This window comes from Molothrus ater, chromosome 10, assembly GCF_012460135.2.
Source record: "Molothrus ater isolate BHLD 08-10-18 breed brown headed cowbird chromosome 10, BPBGC_Mater_1.1, whole genome shotgun sequence".
In the NCBI taxonomy this organism is placed as follows: Eukaryota; Metazoa; Chordata; class Aves; order Passeriformes; family Icteridae; genus Molothrus; species Molothrus ater.
Window position 1 is genome coordinate 67,568 of NC_050487.2, and position 25,359 is coordinate 92,926.

The 25,359-nt window shown below is 43.1% G+C and overlaps 1 protein-coding gene across 1 annotated transcript in view; it reads right to left on the bottom strand.

Moving 5' to 3' along the window:
- Positions 1 to 11,168: 11,168 nt before the first annotated feature.
- The window catches only part of HS6ST1 (heparan sulfate 6-O-sulfotransferase 1), a 193,099-nt gene continuing 178,908 nt past the window's right edge, over positions 11,169 to 25,359 (bottom strand). The window contains exon 2 of the mRNA XM_036388747.2: positions 11,169 to 17,483. Within this exon, the coding sequence (XP_036244640.1) occupies positions 16,775 to 17,483 (709 nt within the window). The 3' untranslated portion in view covers positions 11,169 to 16,774. The remainder of the gene's footprint in view (positions 17,484 to 25,359) is intronic.

Sequence of the window (25,359 nt, forward strand, 5' to 3'; positions counted from 1 at the left end):
CCCCTTTATGGAAATGACCCAAAGCTGAGCTGTATCTTCCTATGCAGACCATGAAACCCAAACACCTCACTTAGGCTTTGTGCTCTGCTCTATACATAAGCATCACACCACACTGACCAAGTTATTCAGACAGCCTCAATATAGAGATGGATTTGGGATCTCCTCCTCAGTTCTGACCTGCTCTCTCATCCCTCCCTGGTGGGCCAGGTTGCCATGTTGCTGTGCACCTGAGTACTTCAGCTGATGCCTTATAATTTTAACTTTTATATTTTTCATGTATTTGTAATCCTGCAGTTCTTTAGTGTATAACTCTAAACTCCATGCACAGTGTGAGCTGCTGCTTTCCTATTTTGGTCAGGCACAACAATTCCTCTTCAGGCCTGGCAATCAAGGACACCTCACTGCCTCAGGCCCTGAGAAATGTAAACAAAAATGAGTTGGGGGCAGCAAACTTGGGGTAAACGACTTCATTGCCTAAAGCTGTAATTGTCAGATTATCCCCCACTATGCAAATGGACCAAACTTATAAAAGTGTGAAAATCCATGAACTGTGGTCCATTTTTGGGTGTAGCCCCTGGGGGAACTTCATCTGCCCAAAATACACCTGAAAGCCCTTCAATAAATATAACTGCTTTTTATTCCCTAAGTTTTGTCTGGCCTCTGTTTTTAAGTAGTTCCTAAAAGACATCACAGGAGCAGTGTCACAGCAGCTCATGGATGGGCAGACAGACTCCCAGACAGGTCACTTACTCCAGGTACCTTTAAACACTCTTTTCCTTCTTCTTCCTCCCTCTTTTCTCAGAACAGAGCTGTTTTGCTGCCTCTGGGGCTGAAGGGCAGGGAGGCAGCCATGCATGCACACATCCAGCAGCTAACTGGGTGTGATTCCCTCTGGCAGTCCTGTCAGGACTCTGGTGTTTGGAGCCATGAGATGTCATTCTGGGAAAGGTTCTTACACCTGTTCAAGCCCTTTAGAATTCACAACCAAGAAATACTCATTACAACCAAAAAAAGTCTTTTCATTTCAATTCTCATTCCTGGCTGATTTTTTTTCCTTTTTTTTGAGCGGAGCACAAGATAAAAGTTGGCAGTGGTATTCCACAACAACACATGCGTGTTTCCTGAAAAAATGAAAAAAAATTCAAAGTCCTGCAGCAAAGTGCATCATGTTTCACTGGCCTCAGAAAACACAGAGTTTACTATGGAATATAAATCCCAATATTTCTGGGTGGGACGTGTCTGGCCAACAGTTTACCACAATGCTCTCTCAGAGCAGCAGTCTACAAACTGCTTCTGTGGGAAATTTCCTGACATGGAAAGGAGATTACTCCTTGGAGTTCCAACCAGAGCAGATCACTTTCCTTCTCACCAGCACACTTCTGAACAGAGAAGCATGCGTAATTTCTCATCTCTCTTTTCCTTTTTAAGCATTGCCGCTGAGCAGAATGCTTTGAGGACTCAACACAAGCCTCTGTTTTCAAGTCTGCAATAAGCAGCACGCACAAACACTTCCTTGGGCCTTCCATGGAGAAGCCCTGAATTACAATTGTGAGCCTTCAGCAGAACGAGCCTCATATGAAGCTGGTGGAAATGCTCTCAGATGCATTCCACATGATGGCTTACCTGATCTACAGGGCAGGCAATGAGCCATAATTAAATATTCCACAGAGCACATGAGCACTTGCTCATCGCTGTGTATGGAAGGAGTAGTTCCTTCTCAACTGCCACTTTTGAAAGCAGGAACTGTCTAATCCTTTATTAAACCCTGACTCCCTTTTTCTCCCTCAAGAGAGGCTCACTCTGCTTTTCAGAAAATTCACTTATTTCCCCGATTTCCATGTGAATTTTTTCCAGGAGAGTCAATCTGCAGTCTGGACTGGAAATTCCTTCAATACTGCATGCTGTGCCAAGTCTCAAACAGTAGAGCAGGGGGTAATTAAAAGGAGCAGGTAATTTTGACCGAAAGGCAACAAAACATGAGCTTTGAAAGGAGTGGGGAAGGATTCATTTGCAAGAAGCTGTGCTGAGATAAACTCAGACCAAGCAGGTAGCTTGCAGCAGGATAATGTGCTGTTGAATACAGTGGTTACATGGTAGTAGCTGCAAAGTTTGTGTAACAGAGCAGCTTCATGGCCAATCTCTCAATTTGCAATTCAAAAGCAACCCAGGTCTGGCTCCCCAAACCTTCTGTCAGCAGCCAGGAATGAACATGACAGCTGAAAACAGCCCATACCTGCACATGGGCTTGGATTCTGCAACAAAAACATGGAAAAAAATGTCTATTTTTCTGCAGTTTTACAATTAAAACTCTTGCTGCTGGAGCTGTCCCAGTTTCTCAGTTTGATTTCTAGAGCCTCTCTGTTGGAGTTCTGGATGTTGAGAATTTTAGACTTTGTGTGCTGACAGACTCTGACCCCCAGGAGAGCACTGTATTTAACCTGAGGCCATGGAGAAGACTTCCAAAATTGATTAATAGCACTGAGATTACAGGTATGTAATTTGATTAGAAGTGTGTAATATCACATGGTAGAAAACTTAGAGTTTGGGGTTTTAGAATATAGTAATATCTACGAAACACCTCTCCTCTCCAGCTCTCCCACAGCCAGGCTCCCCTCTCATACCCACACCCATAGGGAGAGCTGCAGCCCACAGCTTCCTCAGTCTCCCACCTTCTCCTTCCTCCCTTTCCTCAACTCCTCCTCCTGTTCTGCATGGTATTCCAGCTTGTTTCCCTCAAACTGCTCCCTCTCACATCCCACCCCCTGCCCAGCTAACAACATTCACCTTCCTTGAAGTCACTCAGGTCTCCTCCTGCCTTGCAGAAAAGCGATGCAAATGCACTTTTTAAAGAGCTGGTCCACAAGTTTCCTTCTACCAACTTAACTAAAGTCACACCAATTAATGTTTATAAAACAGATAGCTGGATTTGGGGTAATCATCCAACTATGCTGTATCTGTTACCTTCAATTTCAGGATTTCAAAATTATGTAAAAATAAAAAATTTAAGTACCCACATTCTTCACCAGCCTTATAAGCTTGCCATCCTTAGGTTATAGGAAATGCTCTGCTACCTAAGGATCTAAAAAAAAAACCCCAAACCAAACCATCAACCCCCTCCTCCCCCAAATGAGGAAAACTCCTACCAAATAGTTGCTGGCAGCAAAGTGAGAGGCAACATTAACTTTTTACACCATACTTGTGCTCATTCCTTAAGCCTAGCTTGTCCTAGCAGTGTTAAGGGGTGTGAAGATGCAAACCAAGAAAATGTTTTGGTTGTTTTGGTGGGTCAGTGTATCTGAACTGCACACAGGACAGGGAGATGAGGTGTTTGCAGACTTGGAAGGAAGATTTCTTTGTGGAGAGCAGCTGCTACACAAAGTTGATTTCCAGTTCCCTCAGACATGCCACCTTTTAGAAAAGATTTCATCCATAAAATGAAAATCCCCCTCCAATCCTACCAGAGCAAGCAGTGAACAGCCTCACAGACAGAACCCTGGGTCTACCCAAGCAGTGCATCTGCTTGTTGGAACCCTGGATGCTGAGAATTTTAAACTTTCTGTGCTGCCAGGCACTGATCCTCAAGAGAACACTGCATTTAACCTGAGACCATGGAGAAGGCTTCCAAAATGGAATGATAGAACTGGGATTGTGGGTGTGGAGTTTGAATAGAAGTGTGTAATACCACATGGTGGAAAACCTAGAGTTTAAGGTTGTAGAATATAATAATATATATAAAGCCAAGATGGAGGTTGTAGGGTGGAGGCTGGTCCTTCTTTACCTTCTTCTCCATGGGTTTGGGTGGTTTTGTGTAATTGGATAAAAAGGTTCACATTGTGGGATATGAGGGATTGGTTATTGGGTTAAAAGTGAAAATAATTTAGGTGTCACTTCTTAATTGCATAATTTAGCCTTAAAAGACCTTGTAGAGAAAGGTCATATCAGATTTGACTTCCAATACTTCAGCTCAGCTCTCCCAGCAACATACAAGGGGAGTCCAGGCCATCCTCCCCCAGATTCTCCTGTGACCTGACAGCACAGAGTGCCCAATCTGTGCACATACCCTTAGAATGGAGGAGTTTTTCCAAGTGGAAACTCCCAAATGTACTTTTGGGGTAGCTCTGTGGCTGGAGAAGAGACCCTAATATCCTCTATCTAGAGTGCCAATCAGACCTCATAATTTTCTGGGTCTAATTGCCTATGAAACTCTGTAGTAGGAAATTCTTGAATCTCCTGAAGCTGTATTTTCAAATCTTTACTTGTGTGGAATAAAGGATACCCTTGGAAAGTTTTTACTCAAAGAAAAGAAACGACTATTTTGTACACCTATAAAAACTTCACCTCATAAAATGAAAAGTTTTGAGGGAAGAGGCAGAACAGTCCATCAGGAGATAATAATAAATCTGACAAGAAATTGTAGGATTAAAGATAGAACTTCACTATATTAGGAAAAATGACTAATTAACTTGTGATTCATGTATCCTAATGGAGTTTGAGAGCCCCATCAGTGTCATCAAATCATTGTCCCCTCAAAATCATGGCTCATTGCCTGCTCTGTAGAAAAGGAAAGCATGATAGAGTAACCAGGCATTTAAACAGGATGATAATAATTTTAAGGAGGAATTCTGTGTTTTTACATGCCCCAAATAGGCCAGTTTCACTAATACTTTAAGGAAAATATTTTGAAGTTAGTAACATTCACCTTTTGGAGGGACTAAATGTAAAATCTGAGAAGAGGCAGCTTTTATTTATTCCTAACGAGACAAGGCTGCAGATCCTTACAATGCTGACAGTGAGAAGTTCCTATCCTACCTTCCCATTAAAATCATGGATGATGCCAGAGCCCAGAGGGGAGGCAAAACCAATTCTCCTGCCTCAGGATCTCTGTTCCATAGCCCTGATGCAGGGGCTCACTGTGTTCTGTGGTTTTATGACACAACCAGGCCACATTTGATGAACCAGGACACAAATGCTACAACACTTGAAGATAACATGATGAATGAAAACCTGCAGCATTTATTATGTATCAAAACTCCAGACAAGGAAAGCATTTTTGTGGGGTTTTTTTTTTGTTTTTTTTTTTAAATTTGCTTTTTTCTTTTTTTTAAATTTTATTTAAGAGTGAAGCTCTGCAGTGAGGGGAAAAAACAGAGTTCTAACACAAATGAAAAAAGCACACTGACCTCCTAGGTCAGTGTTTTAAGAATATTTCTATGCAATTCTTTTTTACTCCACACTACCACTTAACAATATGAAGGGCCTTAAATATGACAGGAAGAATAATTTGGCTCATGCTCAACAATTAAATGGAAGCTGCCTGACGAGTCAGACATGCCTGTGGTTATCAAGGTAGCAGAGAGCTCAAGATAGAGTAAGGGAGAGGAGAGATGGGCAGTTAATCAAAGTGATATTTCCATTTATATTATCCTGGAGCATCATTTCTGCCAGCATGAGAGCTTTGGGTTCCACCCTACCCTTAAAAAGTGTGACACAGTTTGGTGACTACCAGCTCATCTGTCTTTATCCCCTTATGCTCACCCTCTCCAACATTCACATTCCAGTTTTCAAGACATTTCAGCATCATTTCAGTCACAGAAAACTGTGCCTTAATTACTGAAAGTATGGAAGTGAATATATGGAAGTGCAGAAAGCACTAGACACCTTACAGGCAAAATTATTCCCATGAGGTGTCTTTGCTGGTAAAAAAGAAATAGAACATCAGTAGGAGAAGAAGGCTTGAGGGGAAAACACCACAGACAAGTCAAAACCAAATTTTGGAAGGTGAGAAATACACCTAAGTGCTTTTAATGCACTAGAGGCTGTTCTGAACTGCCTAAGAAAAGAGTGCTGGAGGATGGAAGGAACACACCACCTTCCCATCCAAAGAGACAACTGCCTCACATCCTTTCATTGCCAGCTCCTGTGGGCTTCGGCCAGCCCAGACCTGCAGGCCACATTTACAAAGAATGAGGAAGGATGGTGAAACAAATGGCTTTCACAAAGAAGCCATGGGAGAGCATGGAAAAAATAACCCACAACCAAAAATGTGAGACAGTTAACGTAATTCCCAAACAGAGAGAAACCAACCAAACAAAAGAAATATGCTGATGTGGTTTGTAATTCTAGTCCTGTCACAGATGTTATAGGCACTGTGAATTGCTAGTGCCTCTACTAATAGAGTTCTTTTTCTCTTGTCAGGATGAGTAAAATATACACAACACAGCAAGAACAGGCCTAGAGCAGAAAAGCCCTAACAAGCAATTGCTAACAAATGGCAGATCACTTGGTGAGGAGACAGTAAAGCCTGTTGGGATGGCATGCCAGCAGAAATCTTTATTTATTGCTGTAATTGTTCCTCCTCACATTGTCCCTGTGGGTGTATGGTTTGATTTTCTTGGGGAAGTCCTTAAATGTAGATATAAAAATCCAGACAGCATGCACACATCTCCAGAGCTTGGCTGGCAGGCTAGCCCTGCTGGAAGACATTGATGTCCCCAAAGAAACCCACACCACAAAGCTCAGCTCAGCCAGAGGTTTTGTCCCCTGAGGCTTGTCCTGTCTCAGTGTGCTGCCCTGTTAATCCTGGGTTTGTCCCTTCCTGGAGAGGGCACCATGCTCAGGCCTTTTGCTGCCTGTGACATGGCACAGCCACACCACTCACCAGGACAGGGACACACAGACAGCAAAATGACCCCAAATTACTGAGACACTGCCAAGAAAAGTCTGGGTATGGCCTGAGGTTAAACACGGTTTCCAAAGGGTTATGGGTGCCTTTCTCCAAGGGCAACATGAACAACTGGAGATGAGACCGTGCCCGTGAGGGCCAGGACTTCAGTTTTGCACTTTAACAAGCTTTGCCAGGGGAGAGAAAACAACAGAATTCAGAATAAACACAAGAAAAGCTCTGCAGACCAGTTGTGATGAAGGGTCTCTTGATAACATCAGCTAGGCAGCTCCTATCAGAAGGTTTCTCCTCCATTTTCAGGTGGTGTCCATTTTCAGCAGGTGTCTCCATTTTCACCTCCAAACCAGCTGAATGTTGGCCATTTTAGCTGCTTCAGAAGGCCAGAGTGCCCTCAAAACAGAACACCACACACCCTTAATTCTTTGCACAACTTGGCACTTGAGCAAAAACCAAACAAGCAGCAGATCCCTGAGGCCAGAAGGTTGCACACCTCTCCCAGCAGCAGCTTTTCAAGCCCCAGGTTCTCCAGCCAGGGAGCAAAGCCTCCATTAATGGACTCCAGCAGCAGCATGGCTTTAGCATTTCCAGTAGCACAAAAGGAATGATCACTCACTAACCCAGTAAAATGTAAAAGCCCACAGGAAGTTGTGGCTAATTTGGTTCTGTTTATAAATTCTCACTTAGCATCAAAATATTTGATGTGAAGGAAAGAAAAGAACATTTGATGAGTAGAAACCAGTGCTGATGGGGGCTGCTGTAGTATGCAAAACATCTGAGCATTCAGCAATATGGCTGTGAGCTCTTGTTCAGAAATCAATGTCCGGCACTAATAATCCAATCCCACAGAAAGGGCTCTAGAGGAAAGTTATTTACCATCTCACAGAGGCTGTATGATTTATATGTGTTGTCACTGCCTGTGCCAGAAAACTGATGAGTGATTACCACATATTCATTTGAGGATCAGGTATCCAGCCTGAATTAACTAGATTAGGTCATGTGGAATTTCTTTTCCATTTACAGCACAACTGAGTATAACATTTGATTTAAGTCAATAAGGAACTTTTAAATGGAATCCAGTAATAACCAGAGTACGTTAAAGCCACTTGAATTAAATGCCTATTATTTATCACTATTACTCATTCATTGCACAAACATCTGGATTCCAATCTGATAGAATATATTAGTGGGGGAAGGACAAAGTAAATAAATAAATAAGATCTAGTTCATTAAGCATTTGCAAAGCACTGCTACCCCATATCCATTCCCAGCTCCTAGGGGATAGGTATTCAACTTTTCCCTTGTGTTGTTGGCTGGATGTTGATTTAAAAGCATCTCAGTTCTGCAGCTCCTTGTGCAAAGCTCACAAGAGTCCTGCCTGAGATACTGCATGCTCTCCATCTCTGAGGACAAACCATCTGCGAAGTAGGAATAGCAGTGGGCCAGAGTAGGGAAGGGACATGAAAGCACTCAGGAGTAAAAAAGCTTATGAGAAGGGCATCGCCAAAAGAGAGAAATGAGTAAATTCACGTTGGACAAAGAATTTCTAAGCCTTAACAAACAGTATCACATACAAAAGCTCCTGCTTGTACTAAAGTGTGGTCTGACCAATAAATAGAGACTTATTTTAGGCTTAGAGATGCTTGCAAAATCTGATCATGCATGGTTTCTTTTCCAAGCCACTTACTTCCCAGATCAATTAAAGCAGACAGGGCCTTGCTAGAGCAGCTTTCCCCACTTGAACCTCTGATTGCTTTAAGAGATACATAGCAATGCTCTGTTAAATACTGCTCAATTAGTGAATATTTCATTGGCTACACCCCCTTTTTTTGAAGTTTATGAAATAACTGCTATAGTGAAACCTGAACTGCTTTACTGTTAAGTCCACAATATATTCTTTGGAATTTATGTATGAATGTGCCTTGGTTTACCCCTTCAGCAGAGAGGGGAGCTGGGCCCAAATCAGCCATGAACATTTCCAACTGCAGAAAGCCCGCCCCTAATTTTATTTTATCTCTGTATAAGTTTATTTACATTCCTACTCTAAGTGCCACTGAAGTACTGCATCACAAAGTGTTCAAATCTGCAAGGCCTGGGACACTCCTAAAATCTGACCACTTTTGCAAAATTCCCAGAAACATGCAGTCACCACTGGATACACATTTAACTGTGCAAGGACCAGGTCCCTCTTTCTGCTCCGTGACAACAAAGAAGTTCAGCATTACAAGGACCCACACATGGATCCTCAGAAAGGCAAAAAGGAAACCTGCATGACCCAAAGATTAATGTGGAAAAGCTTTGGCATTAGAGTGTTAAAACAGATTTGCTTTGGATTTCCTTGTCCTCTAGACGGTGGAAAGAAAGCGGTTATTAAAGAGTTAAAGTAGCTCTGTGTGAGTTTGTGAGCCAGAGAAACAAAACAAAACCTCTGATGAGATCTCATCACCACCTCCTCTGAGACAGTAGACTCAGGATCAGCTTTTCCATTCAGGAAGAGCAGGCTGTCACCTGGAGCAGCAGAACAGCCAGGGGCTGTTTTTTGTCAGGGTAACAAGAAATCCTATTTTGCAAGAGGCAAAGAAGGGCTCTTGCCAACTAACCTGAGGCAGCACATCCCCCAGAGGCAGTGCTGGAGAATGTAAAATCACCAGATAGAACAGAAACAGGAACATTTTGGACAAGTGAATAAAGAAACTGAGTAGTCATCAGTGTAACCAAGAAAAAAAACCCCCAAAACTCTGGAGGTTGTTCCCTCAGTAATGTCTCTGCTTCTTTTAATCCTCCTTCAAGCATCCATTCTGCTCCTTTCCCCTTCTGCAATAGCAGAAGCCTCCCTTCCACCTGCTAGCTATCCATCCTCCCTCTCCTCCCTCCTCTCCTTTTCCTGGAGGCTCCTGCATGGAGAGCAAGAAACATTTTAAAGTGCTGTAGGAACACCATAGGTAAATTAAAACATTCTACCTGCCCAGACTTCTTGTGACAGAGCATCTTTGTCGCTTTTGGAGAAGTCAAGGAGGAGACAAAAAGTGCCTTGGAACAGCAAGGCTCCCACCCAGCAGGACAAACTGTGACTGCACCTTGGCTTGCTCCAGTGAAATTCCTCCTGCAGGACATGAGAGCTCCTAGGCAATGGCACCAGCACAGCCAGAGGGGCTGACCCAAGATCTCTGATCTATCTATCTATCTATCTATCTATCTATCTATCTATCTATCTATCTGTCTGTCTGTCTGTCTCCTCCCCTCACAGTTGAGCCCCATTAGCATCTCAGGTGTTCCCCTTAAGTCAAGGGGCTAGAAATGTAGTTAGCAAAGATCATCTACTGTGATTAGAGCTTAACAAGGAACCTAATTGAAATCAGGTGGTATCAATATCACCTGATACCAATTAGTGGATAACTGAAACAAGGCTGGGAATGACAGGTGATACAAGAAGTATGTAAGAGTGCAGGAGCCATAAATACTACTGGCTTCTAAGACTGAGAGGAGGTCTGGACTGGCATCAGCAGGTCAACTTGATGCAGGTGAGGAGTTTACCATGAGGAAGAGCTCTTACTTCCTCCCCAGAAGCCCAGCAGCCCAATTAAAGGGGACAATTGTGCAGCTATGATGGACGTTCAGCTAATTATAACACTTGGTGAGAGTTAATGTTTGTGTAATAGGAATCATAGAAATCGTCCTGGAAACCATGTGAATATGTAAAACCTTGGATAAACAGAGAGCAGGAGTTTGTGACTTTTCTACGCAGGTCTTTAGGAGGTTACTCTCCCTGTATCCAGTGCTGTAATAAATATACCCTCTTTTCAACTTTAATTAGTTGAAGAATCATCTGTCTGTGCTTCACTCTGACACCATCCCTTACCTGAGTCCTCCAGCAGCACCTGCACAGCGCCTCCCTCACTCCAAGAGGGAGCTGTGGTGATGCTTTGGTAAAATCAGAGCTTTGTTACTCACTATGCCTCCATAAATATCTTGCTGTTCTCACTTGGGATGCTGTGAAACACTTTTATCACCATCCTCTCACCCCTAACTCACTTTCACTGTGCAAAACAGGACATGGCTCAGCCCAGTAGCTGCAGAATGTTTTCACACAACAAAATACTTCTGAGCATGAAACAAACAAAAAAAATCTGTTAATTATTCCACAGATTTGGTGCAGCAACCTCTATTTATTGCCTGCAAATGTGTTCATTGCAGTGCCTCTGAAAAAGAAAAGTAAGAAGCCTGTACAGTATCAAAGGTAATTTTTAAAAGATGACAGGTTCCATGAGGTTTAAGTGCTTTTTGCAATGTTGGCTCAAATGTAACAATAGGAATCAACACACTGCAGTTTCTGCTTGAATATTTCTTGTCCAGGAGTCTGTTTTTGTAGCAGAAAACAAATATTCTCCATCAACTGCACTGGCAGCTTTATCTCTCTGTAATAAACAGGCAACACATATTACACTGAAACACCATCAAAGGACAATGGAAGGACAACACACACCACAGATACTCAATTTTAGGGTTTATTTCATCTGCTAACATTCATCCTTGATCTAGACAAAAACAATTAGATGATTTTTTAAAATTTTATTTTTCTTGTGGAAGAAAAAACCTTTTAACACTTTTGTAAGATGCTATAAATAAATATATAAAGCTTTAAGTGTTACTCGGCTCAAGTTAAAACAGTTGCCTTTTATTTTTTGTTGGTTTAAAGTTCCTGAAGTGGGGGGGAAAGTGCAAACCATACACATTTAGCCCAATGGAATGAGTCCAGCCACAGTCACCTTCAGAGAAGCTGAATCTGATCTACAACAAGGAGGATGGAAGGCAGGTGGGGGACAGTTGTATTTTTTTACCCTCAGTCACACAACTCCTAGAGGAACTGAGTTCCTTGGTAAGTAAAACACAGAAGAGAGGGGAGAGGAAGAAAAAGAAAATCCTGCCTGCATTGACCTTTCCCTGCTCTGTGCAGACTGTGCAGCAGAGAGGAAAGAATATAAGCAAGGTCCCAGATGAATGGAAATGACAATGCAAACCAAAATCAGATAGCTGTAGGGATGGTGAGAAATCCTCTGCCTCTTGTGTGTTTGACTGGAAGACTATACATAAACACACAGGAACTTCACATTGAGAGAGGATGGGGATTTTTGTCTTCTCCTTATGGAAAAAAAAAAGATTAAAAGGGGCATTAAAAATAAGTTAAATCATATTCCAATATGTACAAAACAAATCATGCTCAGTAAACCTTTTGAATATAAAATTATTCATTATAGTACAACTCTCTCAATCCAGTCTCTAGAATTGACACGTGAGGGAACTGAACAGGGAGGGGGAATTGTAGGGCTCTCAGGAGACAGACTCATTGCAAATCTGGCTTTTTTCATCTTGCATGTCTAAGAATTACAGAGCTGGGACAACACAGGCTTTAACACCCATGTGCTTATCAGGGCTGCATTCACCTTGGCAGAATTCTTGTGGATGGGGTAAAACAAGCAGCCATGGATAGCTGGGATTGTGTGCCTGGCTCACCTGAGCTGCTGCTCACTGACCTGTGCTACAATGGCTTGGAACACTCCAGATCAGGCAGTGGATCCCATGCTCACTTTTGCCTCTGGAACACGAACTGCTAGCATTAGTGGAAGTGAAAAGAAGAATAAAAAGAGAACACAGCCAGCCCTGGGATTTGAGTCCAGCAGATAAGTGTCAGCTGCATGCCAAGCTACAGCTCTGGGAATACAGCACTAAGCACAGGTTGGGGATGAATTCCTGGAGTGCCACCCCTTTTTTGTGATGACTGGAGAAGTCTGTGGGGTCTGGGTAACTCTGAACACCAGTGAGACAGACATCAGAGATGCTTTTAACCCCAAGGTATGAACCTTGGCTAGGCCCTGTGCTGTGATGCTACCATCACCTTCTGGAGCTGCCCACTGCTCTCTGAAGTGACCTGACTGGCTCAGAGGGAAAACTTCCTAATTGTACTGCCATGGGGACTCCTCCTGCCTTGGTCACACTCTCAGAACTGCACTGCTCTTTTCTGCTCTAACAGGACAGCCCTGGGAGAGAGGATTCAAAACCTTATTGGGATCTTTCTGATGCTGCTTCCATTGTCATCCCATTTCTATAAGCAAGTAAGGGACTGTGGGGTGCAAAAGCATCAACTGAAGTGCTCCTCATTATTCCAAAATGTTGGGCATAAAGGGAGAAATTCAGACAAGCCAGAAATTCACACTGACCCTTTTCTGGCTTTTTTTTTTTTTTGTTTATGACTTTGAACCCTGTGACAGCCTGGGCTGGCAACCTTACTGGTCAATCCTGCATTTTGTGACCTGGACAGGGTACAAGGTGGCATCTGTCTGGAAAACCTTGGACGAGTCAAACTCCTTCAACAGAGCTAACTAGGATGAGACTAACCAGCAAGAAAATGTTTTCTTCAGCAAGAACACCCACCAAGCAGTGATGTTTTCACTGTTTAGGCGACTAAAAGCAAATTGACTTCTGTGCCCCAAGAAGTCACAAAGTCCCTAGGGGACAAGACCAATCTTGCACCTGCCTGCACTGCTCCCAGCACTCTCCTAACCTGACCTGGACATGATACACTGACAGACCCCCTGAAGAAACACTTCATGTCCTGAAGAAGCTTTTGGGGTGTCTGGAAGTCACAGGAAAAACCTTTTGAAAGAAAGAGGCAGATATTGAACAAGAATCTACTATCTGGCCACTACTTCTGTCGGAGTGCCTTAAAACTGTTCTTCTCCATTCATTTTAAAACTACACACACACACTTTTTATGTTATTGTAGCATCAAAATATCAGTCCTAAAAAGAAAAGAAATAGTACCACTTCAAAGTGTGGTACATATAAATCACAAAAAACTACATTCACATTATGTTAAAAATCCCTTCCCTTGTACCCACTAAAGGAAGAAGACAGTGCCAGGTATGTCCTGCAACCCATGTTCTGGTACACAGCACTTAAAATCAATTAACAGCCAGAAGCAGACCAGCACAGCAGCCAGGGTGAGGGAGGGCTTTTGGGTGATTCTGTTCATTCTCATTACTCATAATCTGTTTCAAAGTGTCCTGTACTTTTCATACCTTGGAGTACTCTTTTAGAGTCCCTAAATTTGTTACTCCCAGTGTAGAGGAAGAAAAACTGAGGCATTTGCATGGGTGCAGGATTTAAACCTTGAAACTTCTGCCTCAGTACTGAGGTCAGCCCTCCTTTTGTGGCTGAAATGAAACTGTTAACCAAAGACTGTTTTCAATATAATTTCACTACTTTTGCTTGTTCCTGCAATACATTACAAAAAAAAAAAAAAAGGTTGGTGCAAGGTCTTCTAATGACATGCTTCTAAGGTCAGAGGCTGCTTCTGATTTAGACAACCCTGCAGACAGATTCATTAACATCCAGCTGGTTACTCAGAGCCTGTAACACAGAACAGCTCAGGGAGACACAGCCTAATCACAATCCTGCTCTGAATCCCATACAGTCCTAGTAGAGAGACACAAACAGGGATTAGCTGCAGGAACCCCTCGTGCCTTATGGATCCACCACACAGGACACACCCTGAAAAGCTTTTGGGGAAAGGTGGAAACTGTGCATGTGCAGCAACAGTTGGTTTTTATATCTCATGTGCTGGTCTTGTGGGAAAACAGCCTGCAAAGTTGCATTTTTAAAATAGACATGTTTTCTGTAGTTACAGCAAAATGCAGAAGTACTGGCAAGTAGCAGACATAGCTTCTGCCAGCCTTGGGATTCAGAGATGAGCAAATGGACTTGTAATAACCTTCTCTTCCCCCAAACCAACCACCAAATACTGCTTCATTTTGCTCCATAATTTTCATCCAGGAGGAAATGCTTATGGCCAAGCTACACATATCTGGGGACAGGAGCCATTCTGTGGAAAAAGCACTGGCACAGCCTTAAAGACATGGACAGAACCAGCACCTACTGGTTCCAGCCAAATGTGTGGCTGACAATGTCCTGCTGTGCTTGCAGGCAGCTGAGTGTGCGCTTGTGCACTCTGCAGCAGCAGGATCAGACCAGGACCTGACCAAAATCCACCTGAAATCAAGAGGAAAGATATCCTCTAACTGGTGGACTTTGGCTCAGGGCTGTACAGAATTTTGTTTGAGCCCTCAGGGCTCTTTGTGTTTTTCCTTCTCAGGTTTTTTAGCTGTCTTTGCACTTCAGGAGAAAAATGTATCCAAAAGCAAGGTGTATCCCTCCCAGAAGCCCTTCCTTTGCAAAACTCAGTCTGACCTTGAAACTGCTGGAAACAGTGCACAGAGGCAGAGAAAGAATTAAAATCCAAACCAAGCAGCACACAGTGGACCTATGTGATGGGAAAGGGATGCTGTAAAAATGACATGCTAAAGTTGAGTTCATCAGCTCTCTGTCTCTTCTCCAGTGATTTCAATGCCATATTTGATTTGCAGTTAACGTGGCCTTTGAACATGAAATCCTATTCCATTTGGTTCAGAGTTTACCCTAAGCAATAGCTTTTTCAGGTCTTACAGGCTGAGTAATAACAGAGTGAGACATGAACCAGGCAAAAACTGCTTCATTTCCATGCTTCCAGCCAAACAAATAAGTGCTTGCAACAGCAAAAAAATAAGCCATATTTTAATTTGGTGAGTGGAAAGAGGAATTAGAGAAGTCATTGTTGTTCTGTCTCAAAAGTCAGTAAGCAGAACCTGGTTAGACTGTCCCCACACTGGAGGATTAAACTTCCGTGAGGCCCTAAAAAACAGCATTGAAAGTGTTCTGCTTTGAGAGTGGTCTGAGACTACAAAAACACTATCCATGATTCCCCTTTCCAGTTTTATGAACACAGCTTGTTCATTTAAAGTAAGGGCTGCAGAACAGGCACCCTGCCAAAAGACAATGTGCACTGTCTCATAATTAATTTAGACCCATAGTCAGAAATTTTCACAGCTCTGGAAGAGAGCCCCATCCTGTCCCCACTTAAATCAGTTCTAGTGACTTTACTGGAAGCAGGCTGATGCCCATTACCTCTTGATAAAAGCAAGTAAAAATAACTGAAATAATACAGCTAGGGAAGGTCTGTATGCTTATTCTGTGTCAGTATTTCTCATAGCAACAAACAAAACAAAATCACCCCCTTGTCACATTCCCATTAGTGACACATCATTTGCAGGGTCTGATTTTTTTGTGGATTTATGAAGGAGTTATTACATTTTTCTTCCTTTTTTTTTTTGGTAGTATGTAGGATAGGGTTTTTGTGTGCTGTTAACACACAATACTGATAGTGGCTTGAGTGGTAGTGCTGACAGGACAACATGTGAATGCAGGTTTGAGTCTATGGTTGGCTCTTAACTTGTTTTGGGAGCTGTCTGGGAAACAAATCTGGGAGTTTTGTGTACAAATTCCCCATTATTTTTGTGATGAAGCTGCATATATATATGTGATACCAGTACAATGAATCAGAACCACTGTGCTAAGTACATTTCCCAGGCCATAGTCAATTTAATGTTTCTCATCCTCTGACTGGTTTTCTTTTTTTTTTTTTTTTTTTTTTTTATGGTGCTCTACTTTCTGGCAGTGGCTGCCAGCTGAAATGCTGTGACTGCCTGTGTGCTCATATCCCAGCCTGACAGGATGGCCCATCCACAACTCAGTCACCATTATCAGTTACTGACAAACAGTGCAATTCCCATCCCACCTCCCCCACAAAAGAAAACCTCTGTTTCCTTGTTTTTCAATTGTGTATCTTTAGATCATTAGGCTCAAGGGATAAAAAGATTTTTAAAAAATCCAACTTCTGCCATTTGTGTTAAAATCATGAGGATAAGAAACATTCTTCTGTATTTGGCCTTATGCTTGGGTAACAGCATTTGTGCATTTTTTATCTCTGCATTAGAATGTTGACCCTTTTTTATTTTTATGTATTTATTGATTTTTTTTAAGAATCTCATCGGTCTTGTAAGAAACAGTAAAAAGACCCTATACTCAAGGAGCAATCTACCTTCTGTTTTACAGACTTGTTTTTAAATAAAATATTTTTTTTGTTTTTGTTTTTTTGTTATTTTTACTTCCACCATCTCTCATATGGAAACCCTACAATATCATTAATATAAAAGTCTGCCTAGGCTACCACTTCTCTATAATATGGCTCATGTAGTCCTCAGTGGGCAAACGTCCTTGCTCCTCGGTCTCTTCCTTGGGAAGCGCTTCGTTGGAGCGGTGCAGGAGCCTCTCCTCCCGGTTCCTGATCCTCTGCTCCATCCTCTCCAGCTGCCTCTTGTACTGGTAGCGCTGCTGGAAGAGGTCCTTTGCATAGTCATAGAGCTGCATGTCCAGGTCGTTGAGCTCCTCGATCCTGCGGATGGTGTCGTTGTCCACCTCCACGCCGCCCGCCCGCGTGCTGTTGTACTGCATGAAGGGCCGGATGAACTTCAGGTTGAAAGTCCTCTCAAACAGGTACTGAGTCTTTCTCTGGAACTCTGTCAGGCCGAAGAAGGCCATGTCTTTGAGGTTTTTTTTGGCGCTCTCCAGCAGGATCTGTGCTCGCTTGTTCTCTGGGATGAAGGACATGTTGTAGCAGCCCACCAGGCTCAAGTCAGCCAACATCCTCACCTGGCGGTTGTTGGCCAAGTTGTAGGGGCAGTCCATGAACTCCTGCAGTGTGCAGCCTGACCAGTCTGTGCCCTCGTAGCATGAGGGCAGCTCTTCAGGAGTGGGTGTCCTGCCATCACACATGTGCAAGGAGGTCTTCCAAGTAGCTCCTCGTTGGACGTGACGCCATTCGCTGAGGTAACGAGAAACGGGGTCTCTCAGCAGAGTGATGTAGTAAAATTTTCTACAAGGAGAAGAGAAAACAGAATAAATATTCTGCTAGTGCAGACAGCAAAAACCTGAGAGTAAATCAACATGACGTCATCCATCCAACTGCATTTCTGGGTTGTTTTTATCATGCAATATCTCATGCAATGCCCTTTGTGCAACATTAGACCCGTGTTTCTCATTTTAGCCTTGCCAAGTAGTAGCACCTTCACCAGGCTGTCCATTGCCAACAACAGACTTCAAAGTCGGAACAAATCACCAGGACTGAACCCGTTCCTTGACTTCAGAGAGCAACTGTGGCTCCTGGCACTGCCCGGCCTTTCCCACCAAGCACTGGGTGCCTGCAGTGCCAGCCAGGACCTGCTCCGAAGGATAGCCCAGCAGCCTGTCTGTGAGCTGGGCCTATCACTCCATGCAGATGCTGACCAGGACACCCACTGCTTTGTTGATCTGGCTGCTGAGCTGAAATATGGGAGTCTGCAGCAAGTAGCAGGATAAAACCACAGGAACATAAATGAAAAACAATAGGAAATCAGGAATGCAATATGCTTTGCAGAAAGAGAAGGCTGAGCTGACAACCAGCAATAGCAGCAATAATTTATTCCCATTTTAGTCAACCTGGTATTAAATCAAAGAAACTTCAGACACAGTTTTGACACGAGACTAAATAGAAGGGAAAAGAAAGACAACCAGGAAGAGCACACATAATGACATGGGGTGTTCTTGCTGTTCTAAGTACAATGAAGTCCTCAACAATAGAAGCTGTCCCTAGAACTGAAAACATGACAGCTGTCTCTTAACAGAGACCCTCTGGCTTCAGCCCATGGAGTTCTGGGATTGACAGAGATGGCAGTCTGCAACGGCCCTCTCCACAGAGAGAGAAGTGGGCTTTTCTTCCCTAACTGCCAGCAGCGTGGGACTGAGGTGTCTTTGTGTTTCCAGAAGGAGGAAATGCCTTTTCTAGCTCCTAAAGCTGGCACGTGCTTTCAGGGCATGGGGCTGTGACACTGAGCACACATGGGAGCACCTGGCTTTGGCAGGAACACACACATGCAGCTGGGAGTGTTTCACACAAGGGTGGTGGAGGATCCATGTCCCCATCAGAAATGCATCTTCAGAATGCTGCTAGGGCTCTTTGCCTTGCCAGCACTGTTCAGGAACACCAAATGGAATGGCCACTTAGGTGGCAGTGAACAGTTTTTGGAAGAAAATATAGTAAAAGTATTCTGTTTTGGCTAATTTTAACAGATCCCTGTTTTCCTAGCACCTTCAGTATTATTCTTCCTATTACTAACCTAAATTTCTGCAATAAGAGCAATTTAGTTTTAAAATAATACATCAGAGCCATTGCCCAGGAAGTCTCATATTAAGTAATGTTTGCTTTCCTAATTCATTATAAACCTGCTGAAGGGCTGTTTCAAAGCAGTCAGTTTTGGTCTTTCCAACAATGGCAGGGGGTGTCCACCCCAGCTCCAATTCCTCTCCTGCTTTCTGCCTTCATAATGAGGGCTGGTACAGATATTTGTTCATTTTGGAAACCATTCCATCTCTCTTCAATAGTAAGAGTATCTCACTGTTTAGTAATACTATCCAGTACTGTCTGTGTACAGGCACAGGGAGAAAAAGGGGAACAGATATTTTCTTTTAAAGACTTTAAAAACCTACCTCTTTTTCCTTCCTTTACTTTGCAGCCTGCAGTGATTCCACTACCCTGACTGAGAGGCAGCTATAATTCATACAGACTGAGCCAAGAAACCTCCAATAGATGGGATAAAATACAGCAGTGGGAAGGAGAGCAGTGATGAATGCCAGATGTTTGATGACAGACAGTGGTGCTAAACACTATCAGCAGTTTTTGACTTGTGAACTGCAGTGGATTTTTATTTTCACTGATGTAATCCAAAAGTTGCATTTTTCACTGAGCAGGTCGAAGCCATTTATTATTTTGTGGCTACAGATGCAACTAGAAGGTTGCTTCTCCCCGATCCCTAAGATCAGGGACTCATTTATGTGTGAGGTAACCACAGACAAAGGAGGAGCTGATTCCTGTCCAAACATAACATATGCCACCTATACAAATGTGGATAGGGAAAAAAAAGAGGAATTGGTATCTGCATTTGGCAGACAGGGGAACCAAAAACATTAAATGATGTGCATAAAGTCAAATAGAAGTGTCAGAGTTGGCATGAATCTGATACCTGCAAGGCTGAGTCCAGCTTATCTTCTCTCTGTGTCTCTGTTTAAACTTTAGGAGACTGTTAGTAAATCAGATGAATAAATATCGTGCAAAGCTTCTGGAGTCTACTGAAACAGAGACATTGAACAGGATGTGGATTGAAAAAAGTTTAAAGTTTAAAAAGTTTAAAGAGCAGGAACTTCTTTCTTCACACTGCACTCTAAGAGCTATTGCCTTTGTCAATGTAAGAACCTGGTAAATATTTTACCATGAGGGATCTTTCGCAAGGAATGAAAAGCACAGGAAATAGGTTACAATTTTAGAAATTCTACTTTGAATTCAATTTTCCCCTTTCTAGGTCTGTCACATAGAAAAGTGCTTGAAGGAAAGAGCTTGCCTCCTAACACAGAAATCAGATTTGTCTTTGGAAACTGGAACCAGGCCCCTAGAAGTACTTAAGGAGGCTGCCCCAATGGGCATAAATAAAATAAAATAAAATTTTTAAAAAACCCAAACAAAAAAGCCCCAACAAAAAAAACCCAAACCAACAAACAAACCCCCCCCAAAAAAAACCAAACCCAAACCAAACAAACAATAAGCCTAACAAACAAAACTAAACAGAGACTTTACAGCAAAAGAAGCTTTAACTGCCTAAGCTGAGGTGTACCATTGACATAGTGAAAGTTATGCTCCCAAATTTGTATTTAGCTTTCTAGAAAGGTCTTGGTTTCTGAGGAGCAGATTCCCTCAGCCCTCAGGCAAGTGAGCAGCACACCTTCCAAGGGACTGAGACCTCAGGAGCCACAGGAGTGAGCTACTTGGATATTAGAGGGGTGACAGTGCAAATGTTCACTCAAGGAACTTCAGATACTGAAATTTCTGTTCTTGAAGTATAATTTAGGATTGCCTTTAAGATCAGAGAAAAATTAGGTAACTGTAAATCATCATCCATTAGCAGTCAGCAAGCTGGGGGAACTCTGTTCCAGCATGGTTGAGAACACAGGCAATGCCACTTATTAACAGTGGCTTGGAATTCATGAGGAACCACATGACTAGTACTTTTTTTTTTTCTCATCAAAGATAAAATAAACCCGTAAACCTCATGCAGCTGCGAGTGCCCTTCATTCAGCATGGTGACCCAGACAGCCACTTAACTTTAGTGCTCCTAAAGGCTCCTTTCAGAAGCGTGGTCTTCTCCTAGGCCAGATGGTTCCACTCAATAGTGCCTCATAAAAAAGCTCCAGTTTGGTCATGCAGGGTCATATCTCACTGGTTTTTCTGGACTTAACAAGCTTGAGCAAGACAAATGGACAGTGGAGTTAGTAAGATTTTTTTCTACCACATGAAGCTGAGCAGAGCAGCATTACTGCTCTTGGAGCTCCCTTCCCCACACCCATGGGGCTGTGATCCCCAGGGGCACAAGGACAAGCAGAACAAAGTCACACCTCTGCCCTTCCTTGCATTGCTGCTCCTGGCAGTCCCAACATGGAAATCCACCTGAAAATCCACCTCTGAGGCATTTGCAGAGTTCACCTCAGACCTGCATGCAAGCTGCACAGTGCCCAAGGCAAGAATCCCTGGCATATTTATTAAACAGAACAGAACAAAAATAATTGTTTTGATCAACAACCCTGTACCTGAACTGAAGTTTCAGGAAGAACAAAATCCAGCATTAGAAAGGAAGACCACAAATGAATTCAGGAAACTTCACTTGATGTGCCCATTCTGTCAAAATTAGCCCGCTTGTCCCAGACAAAGCTCTCTCTCCCTGCCTCTGTTTCCCATATGTGAAGGGCTGACAATGTCTCCTTTGTCTGTTTTGGAAATTCAAAACATAACATTTTTTGGAGCAGGAGCTGTCTCCTTGCAGGTTTATGCAAAGCCCCTGTTTCGGCATAGATTGAGGTCAGAGGACAATGGTTAACTGCAGGCATATTTTCATGACACGAGTGTCAGAGGCACCACTGCCCTACAGGATTCCCACCCAGACCTCTCCTTCCCATTCTCACATAGCAGCACAAAGCAGTCTCAGTTTTGCCAGCAGAGTTTTGGGGTTTTTTTTTTTTAAGCAGGGCCATGCTGCAAATGCAGTCACTGGGCAGCTTGGGGTTAAAAATAACCCTTTGTTGCGTGGCTGAAGCTGCCATTTAGCAATATTCTATCTTAATTCCTGTCAACAGGTTCCTCAGCTAATGAAGGGGAAATGAAACCCTTCTTCCTCTAAAAACTCAATTCCTTCTCTTTTGCTAATAACCAGTCAAGATAATTCTGATAAAGTGACAGATTCTAAACATGATGCTACCATTTCTCTTCAGTTAATTTCCACTCTTTTTTAAATGCCAATGCATCCTTCTTACTGCTGCTGGTCTCTAAATTCTGACAAGAACTGCTTATTTGACTGTGCAATTCCCTGTTTTTTCCTGTGCTTAAATGCTTCCTCCCACTTAGCCATTTTTCTTTTTTTTTATTTTTATTTTTTAATTTTTACAGGTTCTTTACTGAGCTTTCAAGCATTCCTCCCAGGAAAAGCAAAGTATGTAACAAGTCCTTTTTGATTACTGTGGTGGCCTTCCATCAGATAAAGAACAAAATACAGTTAGCCACTTGCAATCATAAATGCTTCATCTGCCTGCCAGGAGGGGGAAGGGGAAGGAAGCTGCATAGGTCAGCTTCAGCCATATAGCCCCAATCTGTCAAAGCAACATTCCCCCAGGCTACACTTTTTCTACTGCTAAAAGAAAAAAAAATTAAAAAATCATTCTATATCTTTGCTGAATTAACTGAGCAGGGGGGCTGCCATCTTGCGGTAATGAGGAACACTGTGTTTTGTTTAAAGATGCAGAAATATCAGATTTGTGGCTGATTTAAGGCATCCCTGTAAGTCAAGCCCATGTATTGCACACACTCCACAAATCCCTGGTGAGAGTCCTTATTCCATTTCCACTGGCTCTCACTGTAAGTAGTTTTTTTCACTGAAACCACCACTGATTTTGGCTCCCAGCAGTGAAATGCACTCGTGCCCTGCTGTTAGTCTGCAAGGACCAAGGGAAGAAGCAGCAGAGCACTCAGCGCCCCCCCTGCCATCACCTAAACCCTAACTTGGCTGGAGCACCTAAGGGGATTGCCAGGTAAGGGTTATCTCCACTAGAAATGAGCAGAGTATCCTTTAGGAACAGGCCCAGCAAGGACTCACAGGTAAGTCATAAGTGAGTCAGGTGTCTCTGATGATGGATGAGCTGAGAATGTGGCAGATGAAAGTCTATAAAGAGTTTATTTTGCCATTATGAAGTCACACTAAATGTAACCTACAAATAGGAGGTGTATGGAGAACAGTTTCCCCCATCTGTACAGAAAATAACCTTCTGCTACAATGGGAAACTCTGGGTGACTCTCCAGCCACCTCTTACTTCAGTAAAAGCTGCCTCTTGCCTTATTTACCCAACCCATACTCACCACTTTTAAAGCCCAACCTTGCAAAGGTTCCACATATTTCCCTGTTTTCCTCTACCCTGTTTTTCCTCTTGCATAACAAGCACATTCTCAGTTAGAGATTGGAATTTAATATACGTACAATGATTACTTCCTTTGGTAGCAAATAGCCCTAATTTTCCTCAGTCTATTTCCTCTCATCTGTTGTTCATTTAGGCTCTTCCTGCATTTCACACACAGTAAACTCTTCATTCCTTTAAAAGTCATAGGAAGAGAAAGAAAACCCCAAACAAACAAACAAAACAAACATCTTTTCTGTCCTCTATGTTTAAATAAAGATTGCAACACAAAACCCCAAAAGCCAAGAAGCTGAATAGCAAACCAAATCCTCCAGCTCTCAGTTTGGGTAAACACCTACAGCAATGATTTCCTTTGCCTGGGAAGGAGGGGCTGCCAGTGCTTGCTTTGGGAGCCAGGTTTGTTTTGCATAATTGTGTTTGTTTTGCCTGATGGTCTCTGCTCTTGGGACTTGGCTGTATTAAAAGACAGGACATTTGGAAATGTGACAGCCGGCCCTCACATGGGCTCTGCTCACCCTCCAGATCCTCACTCAGGGAGGATCATCCTGAGGGCTGAAATCATCCTGGGGGCTGATTTCACCATGGGCCAACTCAGAGCCAGCCCAAAGTAATGCTCAGGCTGCTCCAGGAGCCTGAGGCAGATGAGAAGAGCCGCACCTCTCTCTTTGCACGTATGCATTTTATAAAATATGGGCTGTTTGGGATGGTTTGCAGTTCTGGTGATGCAGCCTGTCATCACAGCGTGATGATCCCACTGCAGAGTGTGTTGGACCTTTGTGCACCCAACACCATGGCTGTGTGCAAGCAGAACAGAGTCTGACAGCAAGAAAGGAGACAAAAGTGCAAGCAGCAGCTCAGGCATTTCACAGGAGAAACACCCATCCCTCCATCCACTCAACACAATCTTGAACAAAAGCTCCCTTCTGGTGTTCCAAGCCATGCATGGGCTGGCTTTAAAACACCAGAGGCATCAAACACAACTGCAAGGCTTCTCCAGACTGGTGGAGAAGAGACCTGAAGAGATGAAACCCAGGTCAGTCTGTGTGTTTGATCCAGCCACATGCAGCACCACAGCCTTGATTTTGGGATCTGCAGGAGCAGTAATGAGCTTCCTGCACACAGGGTGAGGTGTCTCTGTTTAAAGCTGATCTACAATGAAAGCGAGGTCTGCAAAGCAATAGTTAGAACAGTATTGTGTTCCTGTAATTTGGTATTCCTCCTGGAATACACTGGCAAAGGCAGCAGAGCTGGAGTGGAGGCACAAAGGATGTACGTCAGCCCCCAAGGCACAGGGTTTGTTTGAGATCTGGTTTGTCACAAAGTTGGGAGGGGACATGGAGCCTTGACACCCACGCTAGGAGTGGCAGAATGATACAGGCTATTCCACCCTGATTCATATGTGTGGTAACACAAGGGAGCATTTTATGTCTGGGATCAAATGGAGCATCAAGGTAGCTATGGCTGGGCATTCATTTCTCTGAAACCATCAGAAATGGACACTTTCAGGACCACTATCTCCATTTATCTTCATAAATGAAATGAGGTTTACTTTTACCTCAGATCTCAGTGCTGTGCAGTGCTGGTACTCACTGTGTTCATACTACACTGTTACACATTCAGGCCCAGTATAGATTTGTTAGCAATGTACTAACAGGCTTTTCCCCAGGAAGCACGTGTGGTCCTATCCCCCTCGTGTCTCATGACTTTTTTATATCCAATTAGCAGAATAGACACAGATGATGAGTTTTAACAACATCTCTGCTTTTCATAAAAATTGCATTGCTGTGTAAGCACAAGAATTTCCTGTTGAACTGTCTCTCTGCAAACAAGTTAATCTAAAAAAAAGATACATGTCATGCTATGAACCTTAGGAGTGAACTGCCAGCTCATTTTTCAAAATGACAGATATGATGAAAATTGGACAAAGGCTTGGAAAAAAACGTGGGGGTCAGGATGAGGGGAGCAAATGGGGGTGGAGAGAAAGGCATTCCAGAGCCCTCTGGAGCCTTGGACTCCTCTAGGACCCATTAAAGCTTATGTTACTTGCACTGTTTATAAACAAGCACTTTCTTTTGCCGTAACTTTCCTCATGTGACAAGCAGCTTAGGAAGTGTTGACTGCTGTCTTCTACTGCAGTAAGGCACGAAAAATGACAGCAAGTTACAAATCAAATTCCTTTGATTTAGTACCTTTCCTGAGTTTTGGGA